The sequence below is a fragment of the Arabidopsis lyrata genome (assembly GCF_000004255.2).
Source record: "Arabidopsis lyrata subsp. lyrata unplaced genomic scaffold ARALYscaffold_7, whole genome shotgun sequence".
In the NCBI taxonomy this organism is placed as follows: domain Eukaryota; kingdom Viridiplantae; phylum Streptophyta; class Magnoliopsida; order Brassicales; family Brassicaceae; genus Arabidopsis; species Arabidopsis lyrata.
In genome coordinates, this window is record NW_003302549.1 from 13,406,044 (window position 1) to 13,426,981 (window position 20,938).

The following is a 20,938-nucleotide window of genomic DNA, read 5'->3' on the forward strand; positions in this document are numbered from 1 at the left end:
ATCAAGCCTACTCTCACATCATATTTTGAGAAATGCAGCAAATATTCTGAAAATCACCACTGTTCTTCAAAGCTGAAGGATCAACTTTGTAATTCGCCATGTCATTTGGTTAAGATAAAATAATACATAGTCGCCATCATGTCGTCTAAATGAACGAAAACAAAATGTTGACTAATTTTGTTTAAGTTATTGTAGTTTTACGTTCAAATCTAATAGTTTGGATAGTTTTTTTTTAATGTTTTAAGAGTTGAGGTTGAAAAAAATACTGCATTTTTGTTAAAGTATAAAAACGCACTTTCCAATTTGTTCGGGTTTAAATACGCCCTTTTTCCGTGGACAGACTTTGTAGATTAGTTCCGATCTGGTCGGGTTGGGGCAGAATAAAAAAGACTTATGCCGTTTAGACCAATACAATGATACGGAATTAATCAGAAGTGGAAAAGTGGACATAATTTGTAGCCTATTATAATTAAAGTCACAAAATTAACTTAAATCAAAGGTATAATATGTTAATTCATAACATTAACATATTAGTGATCTCTCAGGAATTGTTGACCAAACATGCCTTTCTTAAATGTTATTAAATGTTAATTGATTAATTTATCAACATAAAAGTATTTCCCAAAAATTTTGGTCAACGGTCGTGAATTAATTGAACTAAATGTTTTGTTCCTCCTCGACCCCTATATATATATTAGGTTTATCTTCCATGCTTCAAAATCAATAAACTCTCTCTTTCTCTCTATTGTTGATAAAAATGGAAGTGAAGGGCCCAATGATATGGATGTTCTTAATGTGTTGCATATTTGGTAACAGAATTATTAATCATAACAATGACTTTGTCGAAGCCAAGAGCCTTTCTAAAGTTGAAAATTTAGAAATCGAGAAGAGATTAAGGACTATCAACAAACCTGCAGTCAAGATCATCAAGGTTTGAATTTATCTTCATAATCCTGTTATTGTTCTCTATACATTCAAGTAATATATGTTAACCTCTATATATGTGTGTTGGGGTCGGATTTCATGCATTCCTTGAGACCGAGCCAAACTTCAACACCTCGGGTTATCCATCTAATCAGCTCGGGTTATCCCGCTAATCAGCTTAGGGTACCCTGTCAGTCAGCTCGGGTACCCGAGCCCATCACCTCGGGGGTACCCGAGCCCATCACCTCGGAGGTACCCGAGCCCAGTCGTCCCGGGGTACCCGAGCCCATCACCTCGGGGGTATCCGAGCCAGTCCTTCCTGGGTGCCCGAGCCGATTACACAAGTTCCCCGAGGCGAAGTCTTCATCATCACCCGAAGCAAAGACTTGGTAAAATATTAACCCTCGAAGTACCATTTCCAAGCAAGGCACCATTTCCGAAAAAGAAGGATCATTTCCGATATACCCGGAAATGATAAGGGAGAATCTCGAAGGATTAATTCAAATCAGGAAAACTTCCGATAACCCCGAAAAATAAGGAAACTATCCTAATCCGCGATATTCTAAGCCGACTTCAAGATAAATGGAAATCTTCTGAGAATATCGCTGGAGAGGCGGTTTATCACCCCTATATAAAGCGACTCGAGGTCTTCACCAAAAGGAAGAAGCAAGAGCTCTCAAAACTCTAGACTACACAAAGCTCTAAAGCACAAACATTTTTCTTTTACGATCTAGTTCTTTGTACGATCAAAGTTACTATTTTCATCAATAATATTAAGAACACCATCTTTGGTTACAAGTCTTCTGTTGTTCTTTGAGAATTTCCACATACTGTATCCCTAAAATAAAACCCTAGACAAATCTTGATTGTGTTAAGTTTCGACTTCCACAATGTGGCTGTAAGTGATAGAGTATAGATGGAGAAAGATATGGATGTGTGGATTTCTTCAAGCAACCATGATTTGATCATCCTTCTATGAAAAATCACAAGTACCATTACAGGGTATAATTTTGGATATATCGGTTCTATATACTTATATTCTTTTAGAAACATAAAAAGAAAAGACAGTAATATGTTTATGGCTATACTACATTTCTTAGATGCGTCCAATATGGAAAGGAATGAGAGAAAGAAAGACAAACAATACCGGTTTTGGTTACTTATGGGAGAATGGTGTGGGTTGTCCCATTGGTACCGTCCCCATACAAAGAGTCACTAAAGACGATCTTTTGAGATTCGACTCATTTGGCGATAATCATAAACCCCGTGGCTCTTGGAACACTACCACTTATGATCCTAATAGTCCTCTTCATCCCGACCAACATCATGTACGTTGCTTCTTTTAATTAAAAAAACAAGATTATCAAATAACATTTTGATATATTTTATAATTATAATAACGTTTGGTTATTGAATGAAAATGAACGCTATTAGTATGCGGTGGCTCGGACGTTTGCGCCAGACAAAAGGTTCAATGGAGCAACAATGGAACTTTGTATAACCGCTCCTGCGGTTAAACCAACCCAATTCAGTGCTTCTCGACTTCACATTCAGCTTGGAAGTGATTTCATCCAAACCGGTTTTACTGTAAGTTACTTGATTTATTTATTTTGCCGTCTACAACTTGCACTCGATAAAAGAACCGGACAACATAACGAGCTCTAATTACTTAATTTATTTATTAACTAACTAAATATGTATTATATTGTTGAATAAATCCTTTCAATAATTACAAATTATATTTACTAATTCAGGTAAATCCAGAATTGTACAAGGACAGCCAACCTCGGACTTACGTCTATGCAAATGTAAGTGAGTCACATCATGCTAGTAAATTTTCTTTTAATTTTTTTATTTAGTATATATGCTAGTAAATTTATATATTGATGGAACAGTCAGGTGGTAAATCATGTTACAATAGCAACTGCGACGTTGGAATGATACTCGTTCGTCAAGATTTTCCACTTGGTTTGGCATTAAAGCCAGTCTCTGTTCGTGGTGCTAAGAAAAGTGAATATGGAATCTTCGGTCTAATCAAGGTTTAAATAATTAGGAGAACGACTATGCATTCAAATATTTTTGCTTGAATACTTTGTGTTTCTTAAACTGATGAAAATATTCACCTATTATTTTCGGGTTACAGGACGAAAAAAATGGAAATTGGTGGTTGCAATTTGGTGATGCGGCAGAGGAAATTGGATTTTGGCCGTCGAGTAGGTTTCATCAAAGCTCTGGAAATCTCGTCGAGTGGGGTGGAGAAGTGTACAGCGCCTCACTGCCGAGTCCTGAAATGGGATATGGATATTTTCTTGCTCACGATATGGTTTACGATGCATATATCAAACGGATATCCGTACTTGACGGTTTTAATAACATTGACCGCAGAGTGGAATATACAGAAAAATATGTGGACAACACTCATGGCTACCAAGTTATGGACGACTACAAAAATTCCAAATACCCTAAGGCCGGTCATATAATATTTTTTGGTGGTCCGGGAAATATCTGAATATGATTAAATCTTTGTGGAATGAAAATTAAAACATTACTTTGACTTGATTATACAATAAATATCGCCTTTATGGGTTTCTTTAAAACAAAGTCTTAATAAACTGAACATAGAATTGGTCTAATAACTATACATATGCATAAGACATAGAAAATGGCATTGACATATCAAGTAACCATTTTTGTAATCGAATTTAAACAAAAATATCCCCCTGAATGGCACGCTTATCTCGTGAATGGAAGTTTACAGCTTCCGGTTTATGACCCCTGTCTTTCCAAAGAAATGTATATCTTATATACAGTCTTTCTGCAGCTCTTCTTCTGTCAAGCTTAGTAGAGGGGTTATCACTCAACAAAAGTCACTTGGTTCACTATCATATTGTAGAAAGAGGAAGTTGGTTTAGAGATTTTAACTACTCGAATAACGCATGCATATTCGAGCTCATTTAGTTACTATTCCTTAGAGCTTGCTCCATCTAGATGGCGTTATATACTAATCAGATCTTATGGATCAATTAAGTCAACTTTAGGATACTAAAACAAAAACAGATGCGTTTTTGGAAGGGAAATTTTCTGAAAGTAAGACATCTCTTGCAAGAGAAACAGATGCACTGGTGCGTTTCTATTATTCACTTTACTTTACTTTACTTTACTTCTGCATTTACCAAATCTCATTTTGATTTTGTTTGGTTTAACCTGACTCTTCTTTTATTTTGGTGTTTGCAGTATCTTCCACAAGATTTCACTAGCTCAAATGGTCTTAACAGAAAAGGTAGCAAGAGTCCAAGACAGATTATATCATCATATTCGCCAAGCGAGAAACAATTCGTAACATTTACACTTGCACCTGTTGATGTAGACTGGTGACTGGTGAGATCATCATAGAACTTGCACTTGTTAGTGTCTTTTATTCTACTTTTATTGGTTTTGACTTGTGTTCGATTCTCTACAGCGTCTTCCGATGCAATTCACAAGGGAGAATGGAATTAACAAGCCTGGGTTATCCGACAGTCCAGAATGAGACGATGAACACGAAGACGACTCCAGAGTAGATCGATTAGGATTTGAATCTTTATATTAGAATGGCTTGTACAATGAATTTTAATTTGTATGGATTTTAATTTTAAATTTAATTTTAAGTTTCTTTTGCATTCTAAATTTAATTTTTTCAAAAAACCAAAATTTGCAACAAATAAATATAAATAATTTTAATAAAATTTGTCTCTGAAATTTCGAAGGATAATGGTAGGAATTTTGTATGAGAGGTATCGTATGAAACTGGTAAGATAATTTTGGTAGGTAATTGGTGAGAAATATTTCGTAGGAAAATTGAAGGACTAAATTTCCTACGAAAATTTGGAAGGATAATGGTGAAAAAGGCCCTACCAATTTCCTACGCGATTTCCTACGAACAAGTTTCGTAGAAAATTTCCAACGAATTTCCTACGAAATTCTATTTTCTATTTCCTAGGGGCGATTTCCTTCAAATATTTTTCGTAGAAAATTGGTAGGAAAGGTCTATTTTCTACCAATCTCCTACGATTTTGGCCGTAGGAAAACGCAGCATTAATTGTCCCGGGGATCAGCTTAAAGGTTGGAGATGGAAGGGATTGCTTGTTCTGATCAAATAATTGGTCGCTTATGAGAATTTGAAATGCTACTTGAACCAGTAAGATATCCTTCTATGATAAATCACACATACCATGACAAGGTAAAGTTTTTATATCGGTTTTATATACGTATATATATTCTTTTAGAAACATAATAGGAAAAGGGCAGTAATAGGTGTATTGTGTTCGACATGTCTTAGATGCATCCAATATGGAAAGGAATGAGAGAAAGAAAGAAAAACAATACTGGTTTTGGTTACTTATGGGAGAATGGTGTGGGTTGTCCAATTGGTACGGTCCCTATACGAAGAGTCACCAAAAAGGATCTTTTGAGATAATCATAAATCCTGTGGCTCTTGGAACACTACCACTTATGATACTAATAGTGTTTTTCATTTCAACAAACATCATGTAAGTTGCTTCTTTTATTTTATTTTTTAAAAACATTTTTGGATCGACAAGATCTGAGTCATAGTCAATCCCTAATATGCAGGATAACACGTCTTAGTGGAGTCGAACTCCGCTAGGAAAGGTGGAATCATACTTTGTAAGTTACTTGATTTAATTAAAGGTGGACCTACTTTGGAGCCATATTGTAAGTCTCTACCAAATTAATTTAGATCAATTGTATTATATGTTAATTCATTAATATTGTTATTGGTTTGTGATTTAAATAGAGTTTTAGTGACTTTCAATATTATGTAGAATCTGTTGTTATTCAATCAGGATTTTTTAAAGTTTGTTAGTTTGGTGTTATTAATTTAAGATTTATAAAAAATAATCTAAAATCTAAATAAATCTGGAGTTATTGGATTCATACTTTTATAAAGTCATTAAAATTTTTGTGCTATTCAATTAAAACAAAAAAAATCTATGATTGTTAATGAATTAAATTATTATATTATTTGTTTATGACTTTCTATCTTTTTCTTCACAAAATAAAGTCATGAAAAGTATCATCAAAATAGAGAGATTGTTTGGAAAACTTTACAAGATTATAAAAAAAAACTAATCAACAAGATTATAGAAAACTCTCTAGGAATAGTTTAGCATCTTTCATTTATTTACTTTCTATAATTTTATTAAAGTCATCAAAATTTCTTGTAAATTAGAAACCAATAACACCTTTTTAGTCTCTTAGGAATTGTTGACCAAACACTAAGTCTCTCACGAATTAGTAAGAATCTGTTGAATAAATTTTATTAAATTTTAATTGATTAAATTTTATCAGCAAATTAGTCTTTTCAAAATAAATTTGGTCAACAGTCTTGAATTAATAAGAACCAAATGTTTGGTTCCTTTCTCGGCCTGCCTGACCTTTATATATTAACCTTTATCTTAAATGCTTCAAAATCAATAAACTCTCTCTCTTCTCTCTATTGTTGATAAAAATGGAAGTGAGAGGTCCAGTGATGTGGATGTTCTTAATGAGTTGCATCTTTGGTCACATAATTACAAGTCATAACAATGTCTTCGTAGAAGCCAAGAGCTTTTCTAAATTTGAAGATTTAGAAATCGAGAAGAGACTAAAGTCTATCAACAAACCCGCTGTCAAGATCATCAAGGTTTTTATATATCTTCACAATCTTGTTAATGTTCTCTATATACAATTAAGTAATATATGTTAACTTCTATAGAAATGGCTGAAAATGATAGACTATAGATGGAGAAAGATACGGATGTGTGGACTTCTTCAAGCAACCAGCATTTGATCATCCTTCTATGCAAAATCACACATACCATTACAAGGTATAATTTGGGATATATCGGTTCTATATACTTATATACTTTTAGAAACATTAAAAAAAAAAAAGATAGTAATATGTTTATGGTGTTCGGCATGTCTTAGATGCGTCCGATATGGAAAGGAATGAGAGAAAGAAGGACAAACAATACCGGTTTTGGTTACTTATGGGAGAATGGTGTGGGTTGTCCCATTGGTACCGTCCCCATACAAAGAGTCACTAAAGACGATCTTCTGAGATTGGACTCATTTGGCGATAATCATAAACCCCGAGGCTCTTGGAACACTACCACTGATAATTCTAATAGTGTCCTCCATAACGACAAACATCATGTCAGTTGCTTCTTGTAATTAAAAAAACAAGATTATCAAAACACAGTTTGATATATTTATATACTGATAATAACGTTTGGTCATTGAATGAACGGGATTAGTATGCGGTGGCTCGGTCATTAGACCCAACCCAGAGGTTCAATGGAGCAACAATGGAACTTTGTATAACCGCTCCTAAGGTTAAGCCAGCCCAATTCAGTGCTTCTCGACTTCACATTCAGATTGGAAAGGATTTCATCCAAACCGGTTTCACCGTAAGTTACTTAATTTATTTATTTTGTCGTCTACAACTTGTACTCGACAAAAACATCTGACTACAAGGGGACTTTATTTGCTTAATTTATTTAGTAACTAACAAAATATGTAATATATTGTTGAATAAATCCTTTTAATAAACACAAATTATATTTATTAATTCAGGTAAATCCAGCATTGTACAAGGACAGCCAACCCCGGACTTTCGTCTATACAAATGTGAGTGAGTCACATCATGCTAGTAAATTTTCCATTTTAATTTTTTTATTTAGCATATATAATGTAATGTATATATTGATGGAACAGTCAGGTGGAAAATCATGTTACAATAGCAACTGCAACGTTGGGATGTTACTCGTTCGTCAAGATTTCCCACTTGGTACGGCGTTGTTGCCAGTGTCTATCCGCGGTGCTAAGATAAGTCACTATGGAATCTTCGGTCTAATCAAGGTTTGAATAATCATGAGTACGACTATGCATTCAAAAACTTTTCTGAAATACTTTGTGTTTCTTTATCTAATGTCAAAATTCACCTATTATTTCCGGGTAATAGGACGAAAAAAATGGAAACTGGTGGTTGCAATTTGGTGATAATGCGGAAGAAGTTGGATTTTGGCCGTCGAGTAGGTTTCATCAAAGCTCTGGAAATTACGTCGAGTGGGGCGGAGAAGTGTACAGTGCATACCTGCCGAGTCCTGAAATGGGATATGGACATTATCCTGTTGAGGATATGCGTTACGATGCATATATCAAACGTATAACCGTACTCGACGGTTTTAATTACATTGACCGCAGAGTGGCATATCTCGAAGAATTCGCGGACAACGATCGGGGCTACACAGTAATTGACGACTACAGCACTCACAAATACCCTAAGGCCGGTCATATAATCTTTTTTGGTGGTCCGGGAAATATCTGATATGATTAGTACTTTGCGGAATGAAAATTAAAACATTACATTGACTTGATTATACAATAAATATCGCTTTTATGGGTTTCTTCGAAACAAAGTCTTAATAAATTAAACAGAGAATTTGTCCGATAACTATACATATGCACAAGACATAGGAAATGGCATTGACATAGGCTAAACGAATCAAGTAGCCACTTGTGACGATATAGGCTAAACCTAAACGAATCAAGTAACAAAGTACAACCAGTCGGATCTTCTCTACTTTGGCTCAACTGTGGAATGGTAATCACTGGATGTAAGTTTGCTTTGAAGAATTTATTTATCCTTCAAAAAGACTTTAATTTGACACTTTTAGACAAGTCAAGACATTCTGAGATAAATTCATTGATCGATTGGTCTGGTAAAAGATCGTGATGACTAGATTTATTATCATTAAGATATATTTTGGTTGAAAAATACTCATATTTCATTAATACACGAATGACAAAAAACGAGTTCGAGTAGTTCTTAGAATATATTTACGAAACCCGTAGAAAAAAATAGTTGAAAACCTTTTCTCCACTTTACTTTATCTTTTCCTCTATCCCACTTTCATAATTTCATCATATCATACTTTTCCGAAAATCATTTCTTGTTTTAAAAATTCAATATAAACTTGTCTTAAATAATGTCAAAAATAGTTCAAAACCTTTTCTCCAACATAACTAAAAACGAATTTAGAAATATAAGAAAATAACAGTAAAGTAAAATATACCCGAGGTTCCCGAAATACACCATAAGCGAGACGGACTTGCGTTACTACTCACGATTTTCACCTTAACCTGGGAAAAATGGAGAAAAAGGGGTGAGTAAAGAATTACTCAGTGAGAGGATTCTTTCCGCCTACTGGAAATATGATACATGAAACTACTTATACACAACAATCAACAATCACATAGAAAAAGACACAACACTAATATAGTCTGCACCATTATGCAAACTATAACACAAAACTCATTCTCGCCCTTAGCGAGATCTCCACAGTAATTCCAGGTTCGATCATCTCCCATGAACTTTGAACCTATCTAGTTCCATTGGACTCGTCAGTCTATTATTCAGCTACAAAGAACCCATCAATTCAATGTAAACCATTTTCCACTTTTTCACTTTTCCACTGTTCATCATCTCAAAATATGGTAATTCCACTTTCTCATATAACACATATACTAACTTGTTATCACAATGACATTAACTCAGTCATCATATATCACTAGAACAATCATCATATCATCAATACTAACTAACAAGTCATTACTACTAAGCAAACAGATCTAATCTTATGCAAGTGAATCATGAAGCATAAAAATAGAAACTTGTAATCGCATATCCGCAGATCACACCCTCACCTTTGCCTTTTGATGACGAAGAACAGCTCACTTAAGTATCTAAACAAACGCACTAGTAACTTCAGAATGGACGGTTAACTTCTTAGTCCCACCGTTGAATTTCAAGCTTTCTATAACAAGGAACTCTCCCCAAAATTTCAGCTTGATCGGATTAGTTTTGAACCTCCAAACACTACCCCAAAGATGGTACCTCAGATATGTTATTTTAGGATTTCAGATTAACCAGTTTCTTGCACACAAAGTAAACGTTATGGCGGTTAGGTTTTATTTTGTTGGGCCTATAATGGGTTTATTGAGGAGTTGGGTCTCACATTATCGATCCAAAAATATCAAAAAAAAATTATCATATAATTAATAAATTGAAATTTTATAAAAATAAGTATGATTTTTTTTTTTTTTGGTAGGAAAAATAAGTATGATCTAATCCTATTATAAGATCTAGATTATTTAATTTTTGAAATAGGTCTTAAATATTTTTGAGTTTTGAAATTTGTATCTAATACTATTATAAGATCTTGATTATTTTATTTTTGGGGACATCTTATAAGATCTGGTCTTTGATCTGGTCTAGTAAAGAATCAAAGTAACTAAAATTTATTATGATTGTGTACATTTATGATTTATGGAGTTTGCTTCCATATACACTGTTATAAGTCATCAATCATAATGTACACAATCAAACCAGATTCAAATACATAATCTCCACACACACACAAAAACAAGCTTAAGGAAATATAATTAAAACCTAAAAAATAAATAAATCTCTACAACATAAATCATTGTTAAGATAATTTCTCTCTTACACACGTATATATATAAACCATGTACTAGCAACTTCACATATTAAGAATTCTTATCAACATTTCGATAATGGCTTCTCTTGGCTTGATGCTCTGTCTTTTCTCGGTCCTTCTCCTGAGTCTTTGTCAGATTCCAACAGCTATTGAAGATGAAAGAAAGGCAAGTCATTTCTGTTTCGTCTGGTAACCATAATAACTAATCTATATCTTAATTTGTATTGGCCTAATTCATTCTTTGTAACATCTTGACGCAGGTGTATATTGCTTACATGGGAGCTCTTCCTTCAAAAGATTCTTACTCTCCTATGTCTCACCATCAGAATATCCTTCAAGAAGTTATCGAATCAAGGTTTTAATAAGACTCTCTAATCTCACTAACCCAACTCTTGTTGCTTGTTGTTTACGTTATTATTTTTTCTCTTTTGATCTGCAGCTCCGTTGAACATTCTTTGGTCAGAAGCTATGGAAGAAGTTTCAATGGTTTTGCAGCAAAACTTACTGAATCTGAAAGAGATAAACTTATGGGTGAGTTTTTATGTTTATAAAAGATTATGAGATTCGTTATGATGGTTAATTTGGTAATGATGATGATGATGATGATGATGATGTTATGTGTGATTTGAAGGCATGGAAGGTGTGGTTTCGGTATTCCCAAACACCGTTTATAAGCTTCTTACAACAAGATCTTATGAGTTCATGGGACTTGGTGACAAGAGCAACCATGTCCCTAAAGTTGAGAGCAATATAATAGTTGGTGTAATCGACGGCGGAATCTGGCCTGAATCCAAGAGTTTTTCAGACGAAGGCATTGGCCCAATACCAAAGAAATGGAAAGGAACTTGTGCTGGAGGAACCAATTTCACCTGCAATAGGTAAGAAACATTTTCACTTTCTTTTTTCTTCTCCAATTTTCTTTGCTTGACACACAAGGATCCAAAGATAGAGATTAATCCAAAATTTTATAGGAAGGTGATTGGAGCACGACACTATGTTCAGAATTCCGCGAGAGATAAAGAACCTCACGGGTCACACACGGCTTCAACAGCCGCAGGAAACAAAGTAAAAGGAGTGAGTGTGAACGGTGTGGTAAAAGGAACCGCAAGAGGTGCTGTACCTTTAGGTAGAATTGCTATTTACAGAGTTTGCGAGCCAGCAGGTTGTAATGCCGACGGAATGTTGGCTGCGTTTGATGATGCTATAGCCGATGGAGTCGATGTTATAACCATTTCTATTGGTGGAGGTGTTACTAAAGTTGACATTGACCCTATCGCTATTGGATCGTTTCACGCAATGCTGAAAGGGATTGTTACTACTGCTGCTGTTGGAAACGACGGCTCTAAACCTGGAAAAGCATCTAACCTTGCACCGTGGATCATATCCGTGGCAGCAGGTTCAACTGATAGAAAGTTTGTTACTAATGTGGTTAATGGAGAAGGCAAAACCATACCGGTAAGAAACTTTTCTCTTGTTTCAGTTGATATATGAATATGATATTGTCATCAATCATGGTGACTAAGTATGAACATACAGGGAAGATCGATCAATGACTTTGACTTAAAAGGAAAGAAGTATCCTTTGGCTTATGGAAAAACTGCTTCAAGTAACTGTACAGAGGAGCTAGCAAGGTAACTTGTGACTCAAGGACTCCAAAAGTGATTTGACTTGTGACTCAAGAATTTTCACTTTATCGACAGATCTTCATTTCTTGGTATTTATTTTCTTGTAGGGGCTGCGCTAGCGGTTGCCTAAACACGGTGAAGGGAAAGATTGTTGTGTGCGATGTTCCAAATAATGTTATGGAACAGAAAGCAGGGGGTGCGGTTGGAACTATTCTTCATGTAACCGATGTTGATACTCCCGGTCTTGGTCCTATTGCGGTTGCAACCTTAGATGATTCCAATTATGAAGCATTCAGATCTTACGTTCTCTCCTCACCGTAAGACTTTTTCCTTAGAAATTCTTTGATTATATTATTTTTAAGGATGTTTAAGACAACTTTCGATGTGAAACAGAAACCCACAAGGAACTATATTGAAGAGTGGGACAGTTAAAGACAATGATGCTCCGATCGTTGCTAGTTTCTCTTCTCGTGGTCCAAACACTCTCTTTAGCGACATTTTGAAGGTAACAAACACTCAAAACAAATTTCACAGAACTTTAATTAGTGTTTCTATTTTGCATTTGTTGAATTTTAGATCAATGTCTTGACAACTAAAACATATATATTTGCAGCCGGATATTACAGCTCCAGGAGTGAATATATTAGCGGCATATACACCATTGGCTCAAACCGCGCTTCCTGGACAAAGTGTCGATTACTATTTCATGACTGGAACATCTATGGCTTGTCCTCATGTCGCAGGTGTAGCTGCTTATGTCAAGACACTACGTCCTGATTGGTCCGCTTCTGCCGTCAAATCTGCTATCATGACTACCGGTAATTATCAACATCAAACCGTTTTATTCACTGAAGAAATCACTTAACTGACATGTGACCTGAATCCTTTTTGTTTTGTTGCAGCTTGGGCAATGAACGTTTCGAAAAATGCAGATGCTGAGTTTGCGTATGGATCAGGATATGTTAACCCTTCAGTAGCAGTTGAGCCAGGACTTGTTTACGAAATCGCTAAAGAGGATTACTTGAACATGCTTTGCTCTTTGGACTACTCATCCAAAGGCATTAGTACTCTCGCGGGTGGTTCCTTTACTTGTTCTGAACAATCTAAGCTTACTATGAGAAACCTCAACTACCCAGCAATGACAGCCAAAGTTTCAGGCTCATCATCTTCAGATATCACTTTTTCAAGAACCGTCACAAACGTTGGGGAAAAGGGATCCACTTACAAGCAAAATTGTCTGGGAATCCAAAACTCAGCATCAAGGTTGAGCCAGAGACTCTCTATTTCAAGTCACCGGGGGAGAAGAAGTCTTTCACTGTTACAGTCTCTGGCAAGAGTCTTGCTGGTATTTCTAGTATTGTGTCGGCGTCTCTTGTTTGGTCGGATGGATTACGCAATGTGAGAAGTCCTATTGTTGTGTATACTTAGGCATCAACTCCAAACTCAAGACAATAAAAGTATTTGATGTTATTGTATGTGATATACTAGTATGTTCTTGATATTAAAATTCAGTTTCTTTAAATAAGAAGTGGTTCTGTTTGTCTTCATTTCATGGTTAAACTCGGTCTAGGACTAGGGCCTCCAACTTGGACTTAGCTCTTTTAACCTGACATTATGAATCACAACTCTATTCTCTCCCTAGTCCCTTCTGCGATTTATAATCCATATATGAACTATGATAAATCTACAAATCTACATCACAATACTCGGAGTTGTAAACTTTGTTTATTAAACAACAAAGATATAAGTATATAACTAAATTTAATGTCTCACTGAAAAGTTCTCGATCGATAATCATTTAGTCTGCTTGAGTTATCAAAACCTCAAAGTGGTTTACATAATTGTTTCTACTGTTTCATGTATATTTGCTCCCTAGAAAAATACATAGTAGTTAATTGTTCTTTGAGTGACTTTTCGTAATAGCATTCATGTAAATGTACTTCTCAATTAATTGTAGATAAAACGCTTTATATGCAAGCAAATTTTATTTTAGAAATTATATATGTTTTTTTGCAAAGCATTATATTTGTGTTTCGACGTAAGAAATCTCCAACATAAGATTTCCAAAAATCTTATTTGGAAGTAAATTTCATATATATGAACAATCATAAAATCTATAATGTTTCTTTTGATATGATATATTTTGAAATATATATACTACAAAATCTAAATATCATAATATATAATATCAAAATATATGTGGAAAAGGAAACAAAATTACTGAAATATCTATAATAAAATCATACTAATATGTAATGGCCTTATTAATGTAGTTTCTCTAGAGTTTTAAGGTCACTGTACTCCTCACTTTTTTCAAGCATGTACTTTTCAATTAATAATATAGAGATATGACAATGATATTATCCCATATTTACCAAAAAATCGAGAGAATGATTTAGTGAAAACTAAAGAATAAATCATATTATCATTTTTATTAATTATCAAATAAAGAAAATCATGTTGTTTATCGTATTCAATCCATTCTCAAACAAACAAAATCATGTTAACTATAGTATTAAACCCATTCTATGTACTTATTATAGTTTATATATTTAAAATAAATAAAAACAAAAAAAAATATTTTAAATGGATCCTAACAACAACAATCGATCACATTTGTGGAGTAAAGAAACTTTATGAAAACAGCAATCGATCAAATTTATTCACATTTTTTTAGATTTCTATTTTCTTTTAGATTAAAAATGTTAAATATTTATATAAAAATAATAAAATTATTATAAAATAGATAATCTAGTTCTTAAAACAAAATGAAATGGATAATGTATTTTTGATAAAATATAAGTTTAATGAAATACTTTACTATATATTTTTTGAATATCGAATTAGTACAAGTTCATATATGTATTTTTTGAATTTAAAATTCGTATTACCATAGAATGGAATGAAATATACTGTATATATTTAATTCCCATATTCATTGCATTGTCACGATCATTTCTCTTTATAAACACTACCCACATATTTACATATTTAGAACCATGTACTAGCAACTTCACATATTAAGAATTCTAATCAACAATTGAAAGTCTCGATAATGGCTTCCTTTGGCTTGATTCTCTGTCTTTCCTCGGTGCTTCTCATGAGCCTTTGTCAGATTCCAACAGCTATTGAAGATGAAAGAAAGGCAAGTCATTTATGTTTCGTCTCGTAACCAAATAACTAATCTACGTTCTTAATTTGTATTGGCCTATTTCAATCGTTGTGTCATTTTGACGCAGGTGTATATTGCTTACATGGGAGCTCTTCCTTCAAAAGCTTCTTACTCTCCTATGTCCCACCATCAAAATATCCTTCAAGAAGTTATTGAATCAAGGTTTAAAATATAAGACTCTCAAATCTCTCTCACCCAAATCTTGTTGCTTGTTGTGTACGTTATTCTTGTCACTTGTCTTTTTTGCTCTGCAGTAATTCCATAGAAGATTCTTTGGTTAGAAGCTATGGAAGAAGTTTCAATGGTTTTGCAGCCAAACTTACTGAATCTGAAAAAGATAAACTTATTGGTGAGTTTTATAATTATAAAAGATAATGAAATTCCTGATCATGTTGGTTGATGATGATGATGTCTTGTGTAATTTGAAGGCATGGAAGGTGTGGTTTCCGTATTCCCAAGCACCGTTTATAAGCTTTTGACAACAAGATCTTATGAGTTCATGGGACTTGGTGACAAGAGTAACCATGTCCCTGAGGTCGAGAGCAATATAATAGTTGGTGTAATCGACGGCGGAATCTGGCCTGAATCCAAGAGTTTTTCAGACCAAGGCATTGGCCCAATACCAAAGAAATGGAAAGGAACTTGCGCAGGAGGAACTAATTTCAGCTGCAATAGGTTAGTAACATTTTCATTTTCTTCTCAAAGTTTCTTGCGTGACAAGAAAGGATTGGTCTGCCAAGTTTCTATTTCAATTTATACTGCAGAAAGGTGATTGGAGCACGACACTATGTGCAGGACTCGGCAAGAGACAGTGACGCTCATGGATCACACACGGCTTCAACAGCCGCAGGAAACAAAGTAAAAGGAGTGAGTGTGAACGGTGTAGCAGAAGGAACTGCAAGAGGTGGTGTGCCTTTAGGTAGAATTGCTGTTTACAAAGTGTGCGAGCCAGCGGGTTGCAGTGGCGATAGACTGTTGGCTGCGTTTGACGATGCTATAGCGGATGGGGTCGATGTTATAACCATTTCTCTTGGAGGCGGTGTTACTAAAGTTGACAATGACCCTATTGCTATAGGATCATTTCACGCGATGACCAAAGGGATTGTTACCACGGTAGCGGTTGGAAACGCCGGCTCTGCACTTGGAAAAGCGGATAACCTTGCACCGTGGGTCATATCGGTGGCTGCTGGCTCTACTGATAGAAAATTTGTTACTAATGTGGTTAATGGAGATGACAAGATGATACCTGTAAGAAGTCTTTCCCTTGTTTCAGTTGGTATATGAATGTGCGTGTCGTCGTCATCATGGTGATTAAAGTATGTATATCCAGGGAAGATCGATCAATGACTTTGACTTAAAGGGAAAGAAGTATCCTTTGGCGTACGGAAAAACTGCTTCAAACAACTGTACAGAGGAGCTAGCAAGGTAACTTGTTACTCAAAGAATCTATAGTGACCTAACTCGCAACTCAAGAAGATATACTTTATAGATATACCTTTTGATACATTTGTATTCTATGTTAGGGGTTGCGCTAGCGGTTGCCTGAACACAGTGGAAGGAAAGATTGTTGTGTGCGATGTTCCAAATAATGTAATGGAACAGAAAGCAGGGGGTGCGGTTGGAACTATCCTTCATGTAACCGATGTTGATACTCCCGGTCTTGGTCCTATTGCGGTTGCAACCTTAGATGATACCAATTATGAAGCATTAAGATCTTACATTCTCTCCTCACCGTAAGAATGTTACATAAAAAAATCTTAGATTAGTTTCTGTTAAGATGTTAATGACATTTTTCTATATGAAACAGAAACCCGCAAGGAACTATATTGAAGAGTGCGACAGTTAAAGATAATGATGCTCCAATTGTTCCTACCTTCTCTTCTCGCGGTCCAAACACTCTCTTTAGTGACATTTTGAAGGTAACAGACACTCAACCAAAACTAACTGAACTCTGTGATTATACATTTGTTGGAATTTGGATTGATTGATGTCTTGAGATGTACATGCAGCCTGATATAACAGCTCCAGGAGTCAATATATTAGCAGCATATTCACCATTGGCTCAAACCGCGCTTCCTGGACAAAGCGTGGATTACTATTTCATGACCGGAACATCTATGGCTTGCCCTCATGTCGCAGGTGTAGCTGCTTATGTCAAGACACTACGTCCTGATTGGTCTGCTTCTGCCGTCAAATCTGCTATCATGACTACTGGTAATTATCAACATCAAATTGATCTATTCCCTGAAGGAAGAATTTAAATTAAATGAGATCCGAATCGATCCTTTTTGTTTTAATGCAGCTTGGGCAATGAACGCTTCGAAAAATGCAGAAGCTGAGTTTGCATATGGATCAGGATTTGTTAACCCTTCAGTGGCAGTTGATCCAGGACTTGTTTACAAAATAGCCAAAGAGGATTACTTGAACGTGCTTTGCTCTTTGGACTACTCATCTAATGGCATTAGTACTATTGCGGGTGGAACTTTTACTTGTTCTGAACAATCAAAGCTTACTATGAGAAATCTCAACTACCCTTCAATGGCAGCCAAAGTTTCAGCTTCATCTTCAGATATCACTTTTTCAAGAACAGTCACCAACGTTGGGAAAAAGGGATCCACTTACAAGGCAAAATTGTCTGGCGATCCCAAACTCAGTATCAAGGTCGAACCGAATACGCTCTCTTTCAAGTCACCAGGGGAGAAGAAGTCTTACACCGTTACAGTCTCTGGCAAGAGTCTTGCTGGTATTTCTAGTATTGTGTCGGCGTCTCTGATTTGGTCGGATGGATCACACAATGTGAGAAGTCCTATTGTTGTGTATACTTAGCTATCAACCCCAAACTCGAGATAATAAAAGTATTTGATGTTATGGTCTGTGTTCTAAAGACCTTCTCAATACTAAAATTCCGTTTCTTTCAGTAGATAAGGGTATAAGTGTTTACACTCAATCTAGGCTATGATATAAAAGATATCACTGTGATGTAGATGATCACCTTTTGAAACTCTAAAGTCCCAAAATTATCACCCCTTACCCGGGAACATCCCCTCCATGTATTCATCGAAGTTTTCATCATCCTTGCCTTCTCTATCACCACCTTCCAACTTGGACTTTCCTGTTTTCCCTGCAATATGAAACTTTCTATTAACTCCTTCCCAAAATTATAATAATCCATAACCTTTTCAATATAGAATAGATTAGACACAATATATTGAACTTCGCAAATATCATACCTTTTCTCCTATCCTCTTCGTCTGTGTCATCTTCACTGTGTGATTGACTCCTGAATTTCCAAATTAATGTGTTTAGTGTAATGTAATCCAACCAAAACTGTGACCCTTAGTTGTAAAATGACGTGAATCTCTCTATCCATACCGTTTTTGTTTCTGCTTTTTCTTTTCTTTACTCTCTGATCTTTCACCCTCCTTTCTTTTCTCCTCTTCGTCTGTGTCATCTTCACTGTGTGATTGACTCCTGAATTTTAAAATTAATGTTTTTAGCTTAATGTGTACCAAAACAAAACTGTGACCCTTAGTTATAAAATGACATCAATCTCTTTATCCAAACCGTTTTCGTTTCTGCTTTCTCTTTTCTTTACTCTCTGATCTTTCACCCTCCTTTCTTTTTTTATAGTAAAGCTTCTCTGCACATCTAATGCCAAAAACGTTTGATATTAGACCAAGAAAGTGTTAACCAAAAGCATAGAAACAAACCAGGATACAAGTATAGGGATAAGCAAGATGTACAATGAGTGCCTACCTCTTACAAGCTACGAGTTTTACAAGGGCTTGCTTATCTTCTCCAGCTTCATGATAAGAAAAATTCACCTGCAAAATCAACAATCTTAGTGAAATAATCCGAGTATCCGACACAAACATCAAAACAGTAATTGAGAGACTCTCTAAAGATGCATGCCTCATAGCTTGCTAACCCTTCCTTTTCATCACAATGTTTGCTCCCACACAAAAACTGCCCTGACAGAAAGCAGTTGCATTTACACTCAAAACTCTTATCACAGCTCCTTCAAAAGAAATCATAGACAAAAGAGTTTGAAGTAATACTAACCTTTCCCAGTCATTACTTCCTTTTCCGTTCTCCATCTTAAACCCATCTACAAAGATTCAAAAATAAGTCAACTCAACAAAAGATAACAGGAATCTACAATGAGATGTGGTATTCACACACTAGACTTTACCTTACCAGTCTTGTATCTTGACATGTCAGCTATACAGTATCTTCAATCAGTCAAGGAGATAGACATGTACTTATCCACACTCCACTAAATTAGTAACTAAAAGTAATCTACCAGGTGTTAATGTCTCCAAAGCAGCACAATGTTTTAAAGGATACTCTTTAAAAAGCTTATCATAGTATCGCTTCACCAATCTTTGCTCCCAAGAAGGATTAAAATCATCTTCCTCAGAACGTATAAACCTTGCAAGACAAACCCAAAATTAAGAGTAAACATACAAAGACAAAAAAAAAAAAAAAAAACATTTTCTATGATTCATAAACAAAGGCGATGTAGTAATAGATATATGCTAACATATGCCGGGCAAATACCAAGTAAGATTCAACAAGAAACTTACAAATTCATCAACAAAGCATGCATATTAAAACTTACAAAACATAAATCCAAAGTTGCAGCATACCGGTATCCTTCTCGTAGTGTGTCCTGATCGGTTTTAACCGGTAATTTGACTTCAGCTGGCTTATCCTTCCCATAAAAACGAACTGTAAAGTTGCAAGAAACAAAGATTACCAAACCTCCTCAAATAGCAGCTAACTCCAAGGCAAAAGGTATAATCTTTCTAATGGAGACCAAAAAAAAAGAAGACTTGTATGACTGACTGTAGCCTCCTTCCTAACTCAGAGGAGAAGACTGTTCATCAACCAGATTTTGATTTGGGACAACTTGGGTTTTGGATAAATAGAAAGCCACTTATTTACCCTTATTATTTGTCCATAATTAAAACCTAATTATCGAAGCTACAAATCGAAAGACAAGTGTAGTACCGTAGTCTTTCAAGAACTTCTTATGCCGCTCGTAAGCATTTAGGCCACGAATATGTGCTTGGTATTGCCTGCAGAGACGATTGAGCAATCAAGAGAAAATCTGACGGATTCGAACACAGTGAACAGGAGCAGGAAGAAGAAGAATAGATAGAAGGAAGATTAACTGCTTGCGTTCTTCTCTGTCGTAGATGTCAGATCTGATCGCCGCCGAAGAAGTCATGTCGCCGCCGATGTCCGATGGAGCTATCGTAGACCTTCTTTAGCTTTCTCCGTCTCTTTTTTTCTCCGATTGCTCCAATTGTTTCTTATTGGGCTGGGCCGTATTGCCAAACAATATGGGCCATTCAAATGTTAAAATGTCCAAAGTGTGACTTAAATATTGTTTGTTTTATATATTTTTAGTGTTGATCAAACCATAAATCAAAGTATCATCAAACCATTAAAAATTTTGAACATAATGGATTGGAGCCTATGGAGTTATCTTTAAAACATCTAGTTTTGATTACCATGGTCTTTGGTTCTCTTCCTATAAGCTTTGGATGATACCAACTTTCACTCTACGCTGGTTACTTATTTTTCGATAAGAATAGAAAACCAGTCAGACGCATACTAAAGTTGGTATCATCCTAGGTATAGCTGCTTTTGTAAAGAGGCTTCGTCCT

The 20,938-nt window shown here is 35.3% G+C and overlaps 4 protein-coding genes and 1 pseudogene across 4 annotated transcripts; 4 read left to right on the forward strand and 1 right to left on the reverse strand.

Moving 5' to 3' along the window:
• Positions 1-757: 757 nt before the first annotated feature.
• Positions 758-4,282, forward strand: LOC9304305 (annotated as a pseudogene).
• Positions 4,283-6,115: 1,833 nt separating this feature from the next.
• LOC9304307 lies at positions 6,116-8,561 on the forward strand. The gene is made up of 7 exons (XM_002868189.2): positions 6,116-6,607; positions 6,699-6,791; positions 6,892-7,119; positions 7,221-7,373; positions 7,540-7,593; positions 7,681-7,824; positions 7,928-8,561. The coding sequence occupies exons 1-7, from the start codon at positions 6,434-6,436 to the stop codon at positions 8,291-8,293; spliced, it is 1,212 nt and encodes a 403-aa protein (XP_002868235.1). The 5' UTR covers positions 6,116-6,433; the 3' UTR covers positions 8,294-8,561.
• Positions 8,562-11,299: 2,738 nt separating this feature from the next.
• LOC9304308 (subtilisin-like protease SBT4.2) lies at positions 11,300-13,638 on the forward strand. The gene is given in 8 exon segments (XM_021018417.1): positions 11,300-11,313; positions 11,438-11,921; positions 12,003-12,097; positions 12,199-12,408; positions 12,485-12,596; positions 12,705-12,909; positions 12,994-13,320; positions 13,323-13,638. Coding segments are annotated over 8 exon segments (1,644 nt in total). The 3' UTR covers positions 13,520-13,638.
• Positions 13,639-14,961: 1,323 nt separating this feature from the next.
• LOC9304309 (subtilisin-like protease SBT4.2) lies at positions 14,962-18,089 on the forward strand. The gene is given in 11 exon segments (XM_021019960.1): positions 14,962-15,425; positions 15,518-15,612; positions 15,692-15,938; positions 16,028-16,511; positions 16,594-16,688; positions 16,787-16,996; positions 17,071-17,179; positions 17,182-17,216; positions 17,292-17,334; positions 17,336-17,477; positions 17,566-18,089. Coding segments are annotated over 11 exon segments (2,064 nt in total). The 5' UTR covers positions 14,962-15,345.
• A 19-nt stretch (positions 18,090-18,108) lies between these two features.
• Positions 18,109-20,554, reverse strand: LOC9304310 (protein FRA10AC1). Its single transcript, XM_021019959.1, has 12 exons — positions 20,441-20,554; positions 20,277-20,344; positions 19,913-19,994; positions 19,611-19,694; positions 19,456-19,495; positions 19,326-19,371; positions 19,176-19,234; positions 19,020-19,087; positions 18,828-18,911; positions 18,636-18,734; positions 18,494-18,543; positions 18,109-18,384 (listed from the first exon to the last, which is right to left on the reverse strand). The coding sequence occupies exons 1-12, from the start codon at positions 20,494-20,496 to the stop codon at positions 18,284-18,286; spliced, it is 837 nt and encodes a 278-aa protein (XP_020875618.1). The 5' UTR covers positions 20,497-20,554; the 3' UTR covers positions 18,109-18,283.
• Positions 20,555-20,938: the final 384 nt, after the last annotated feature.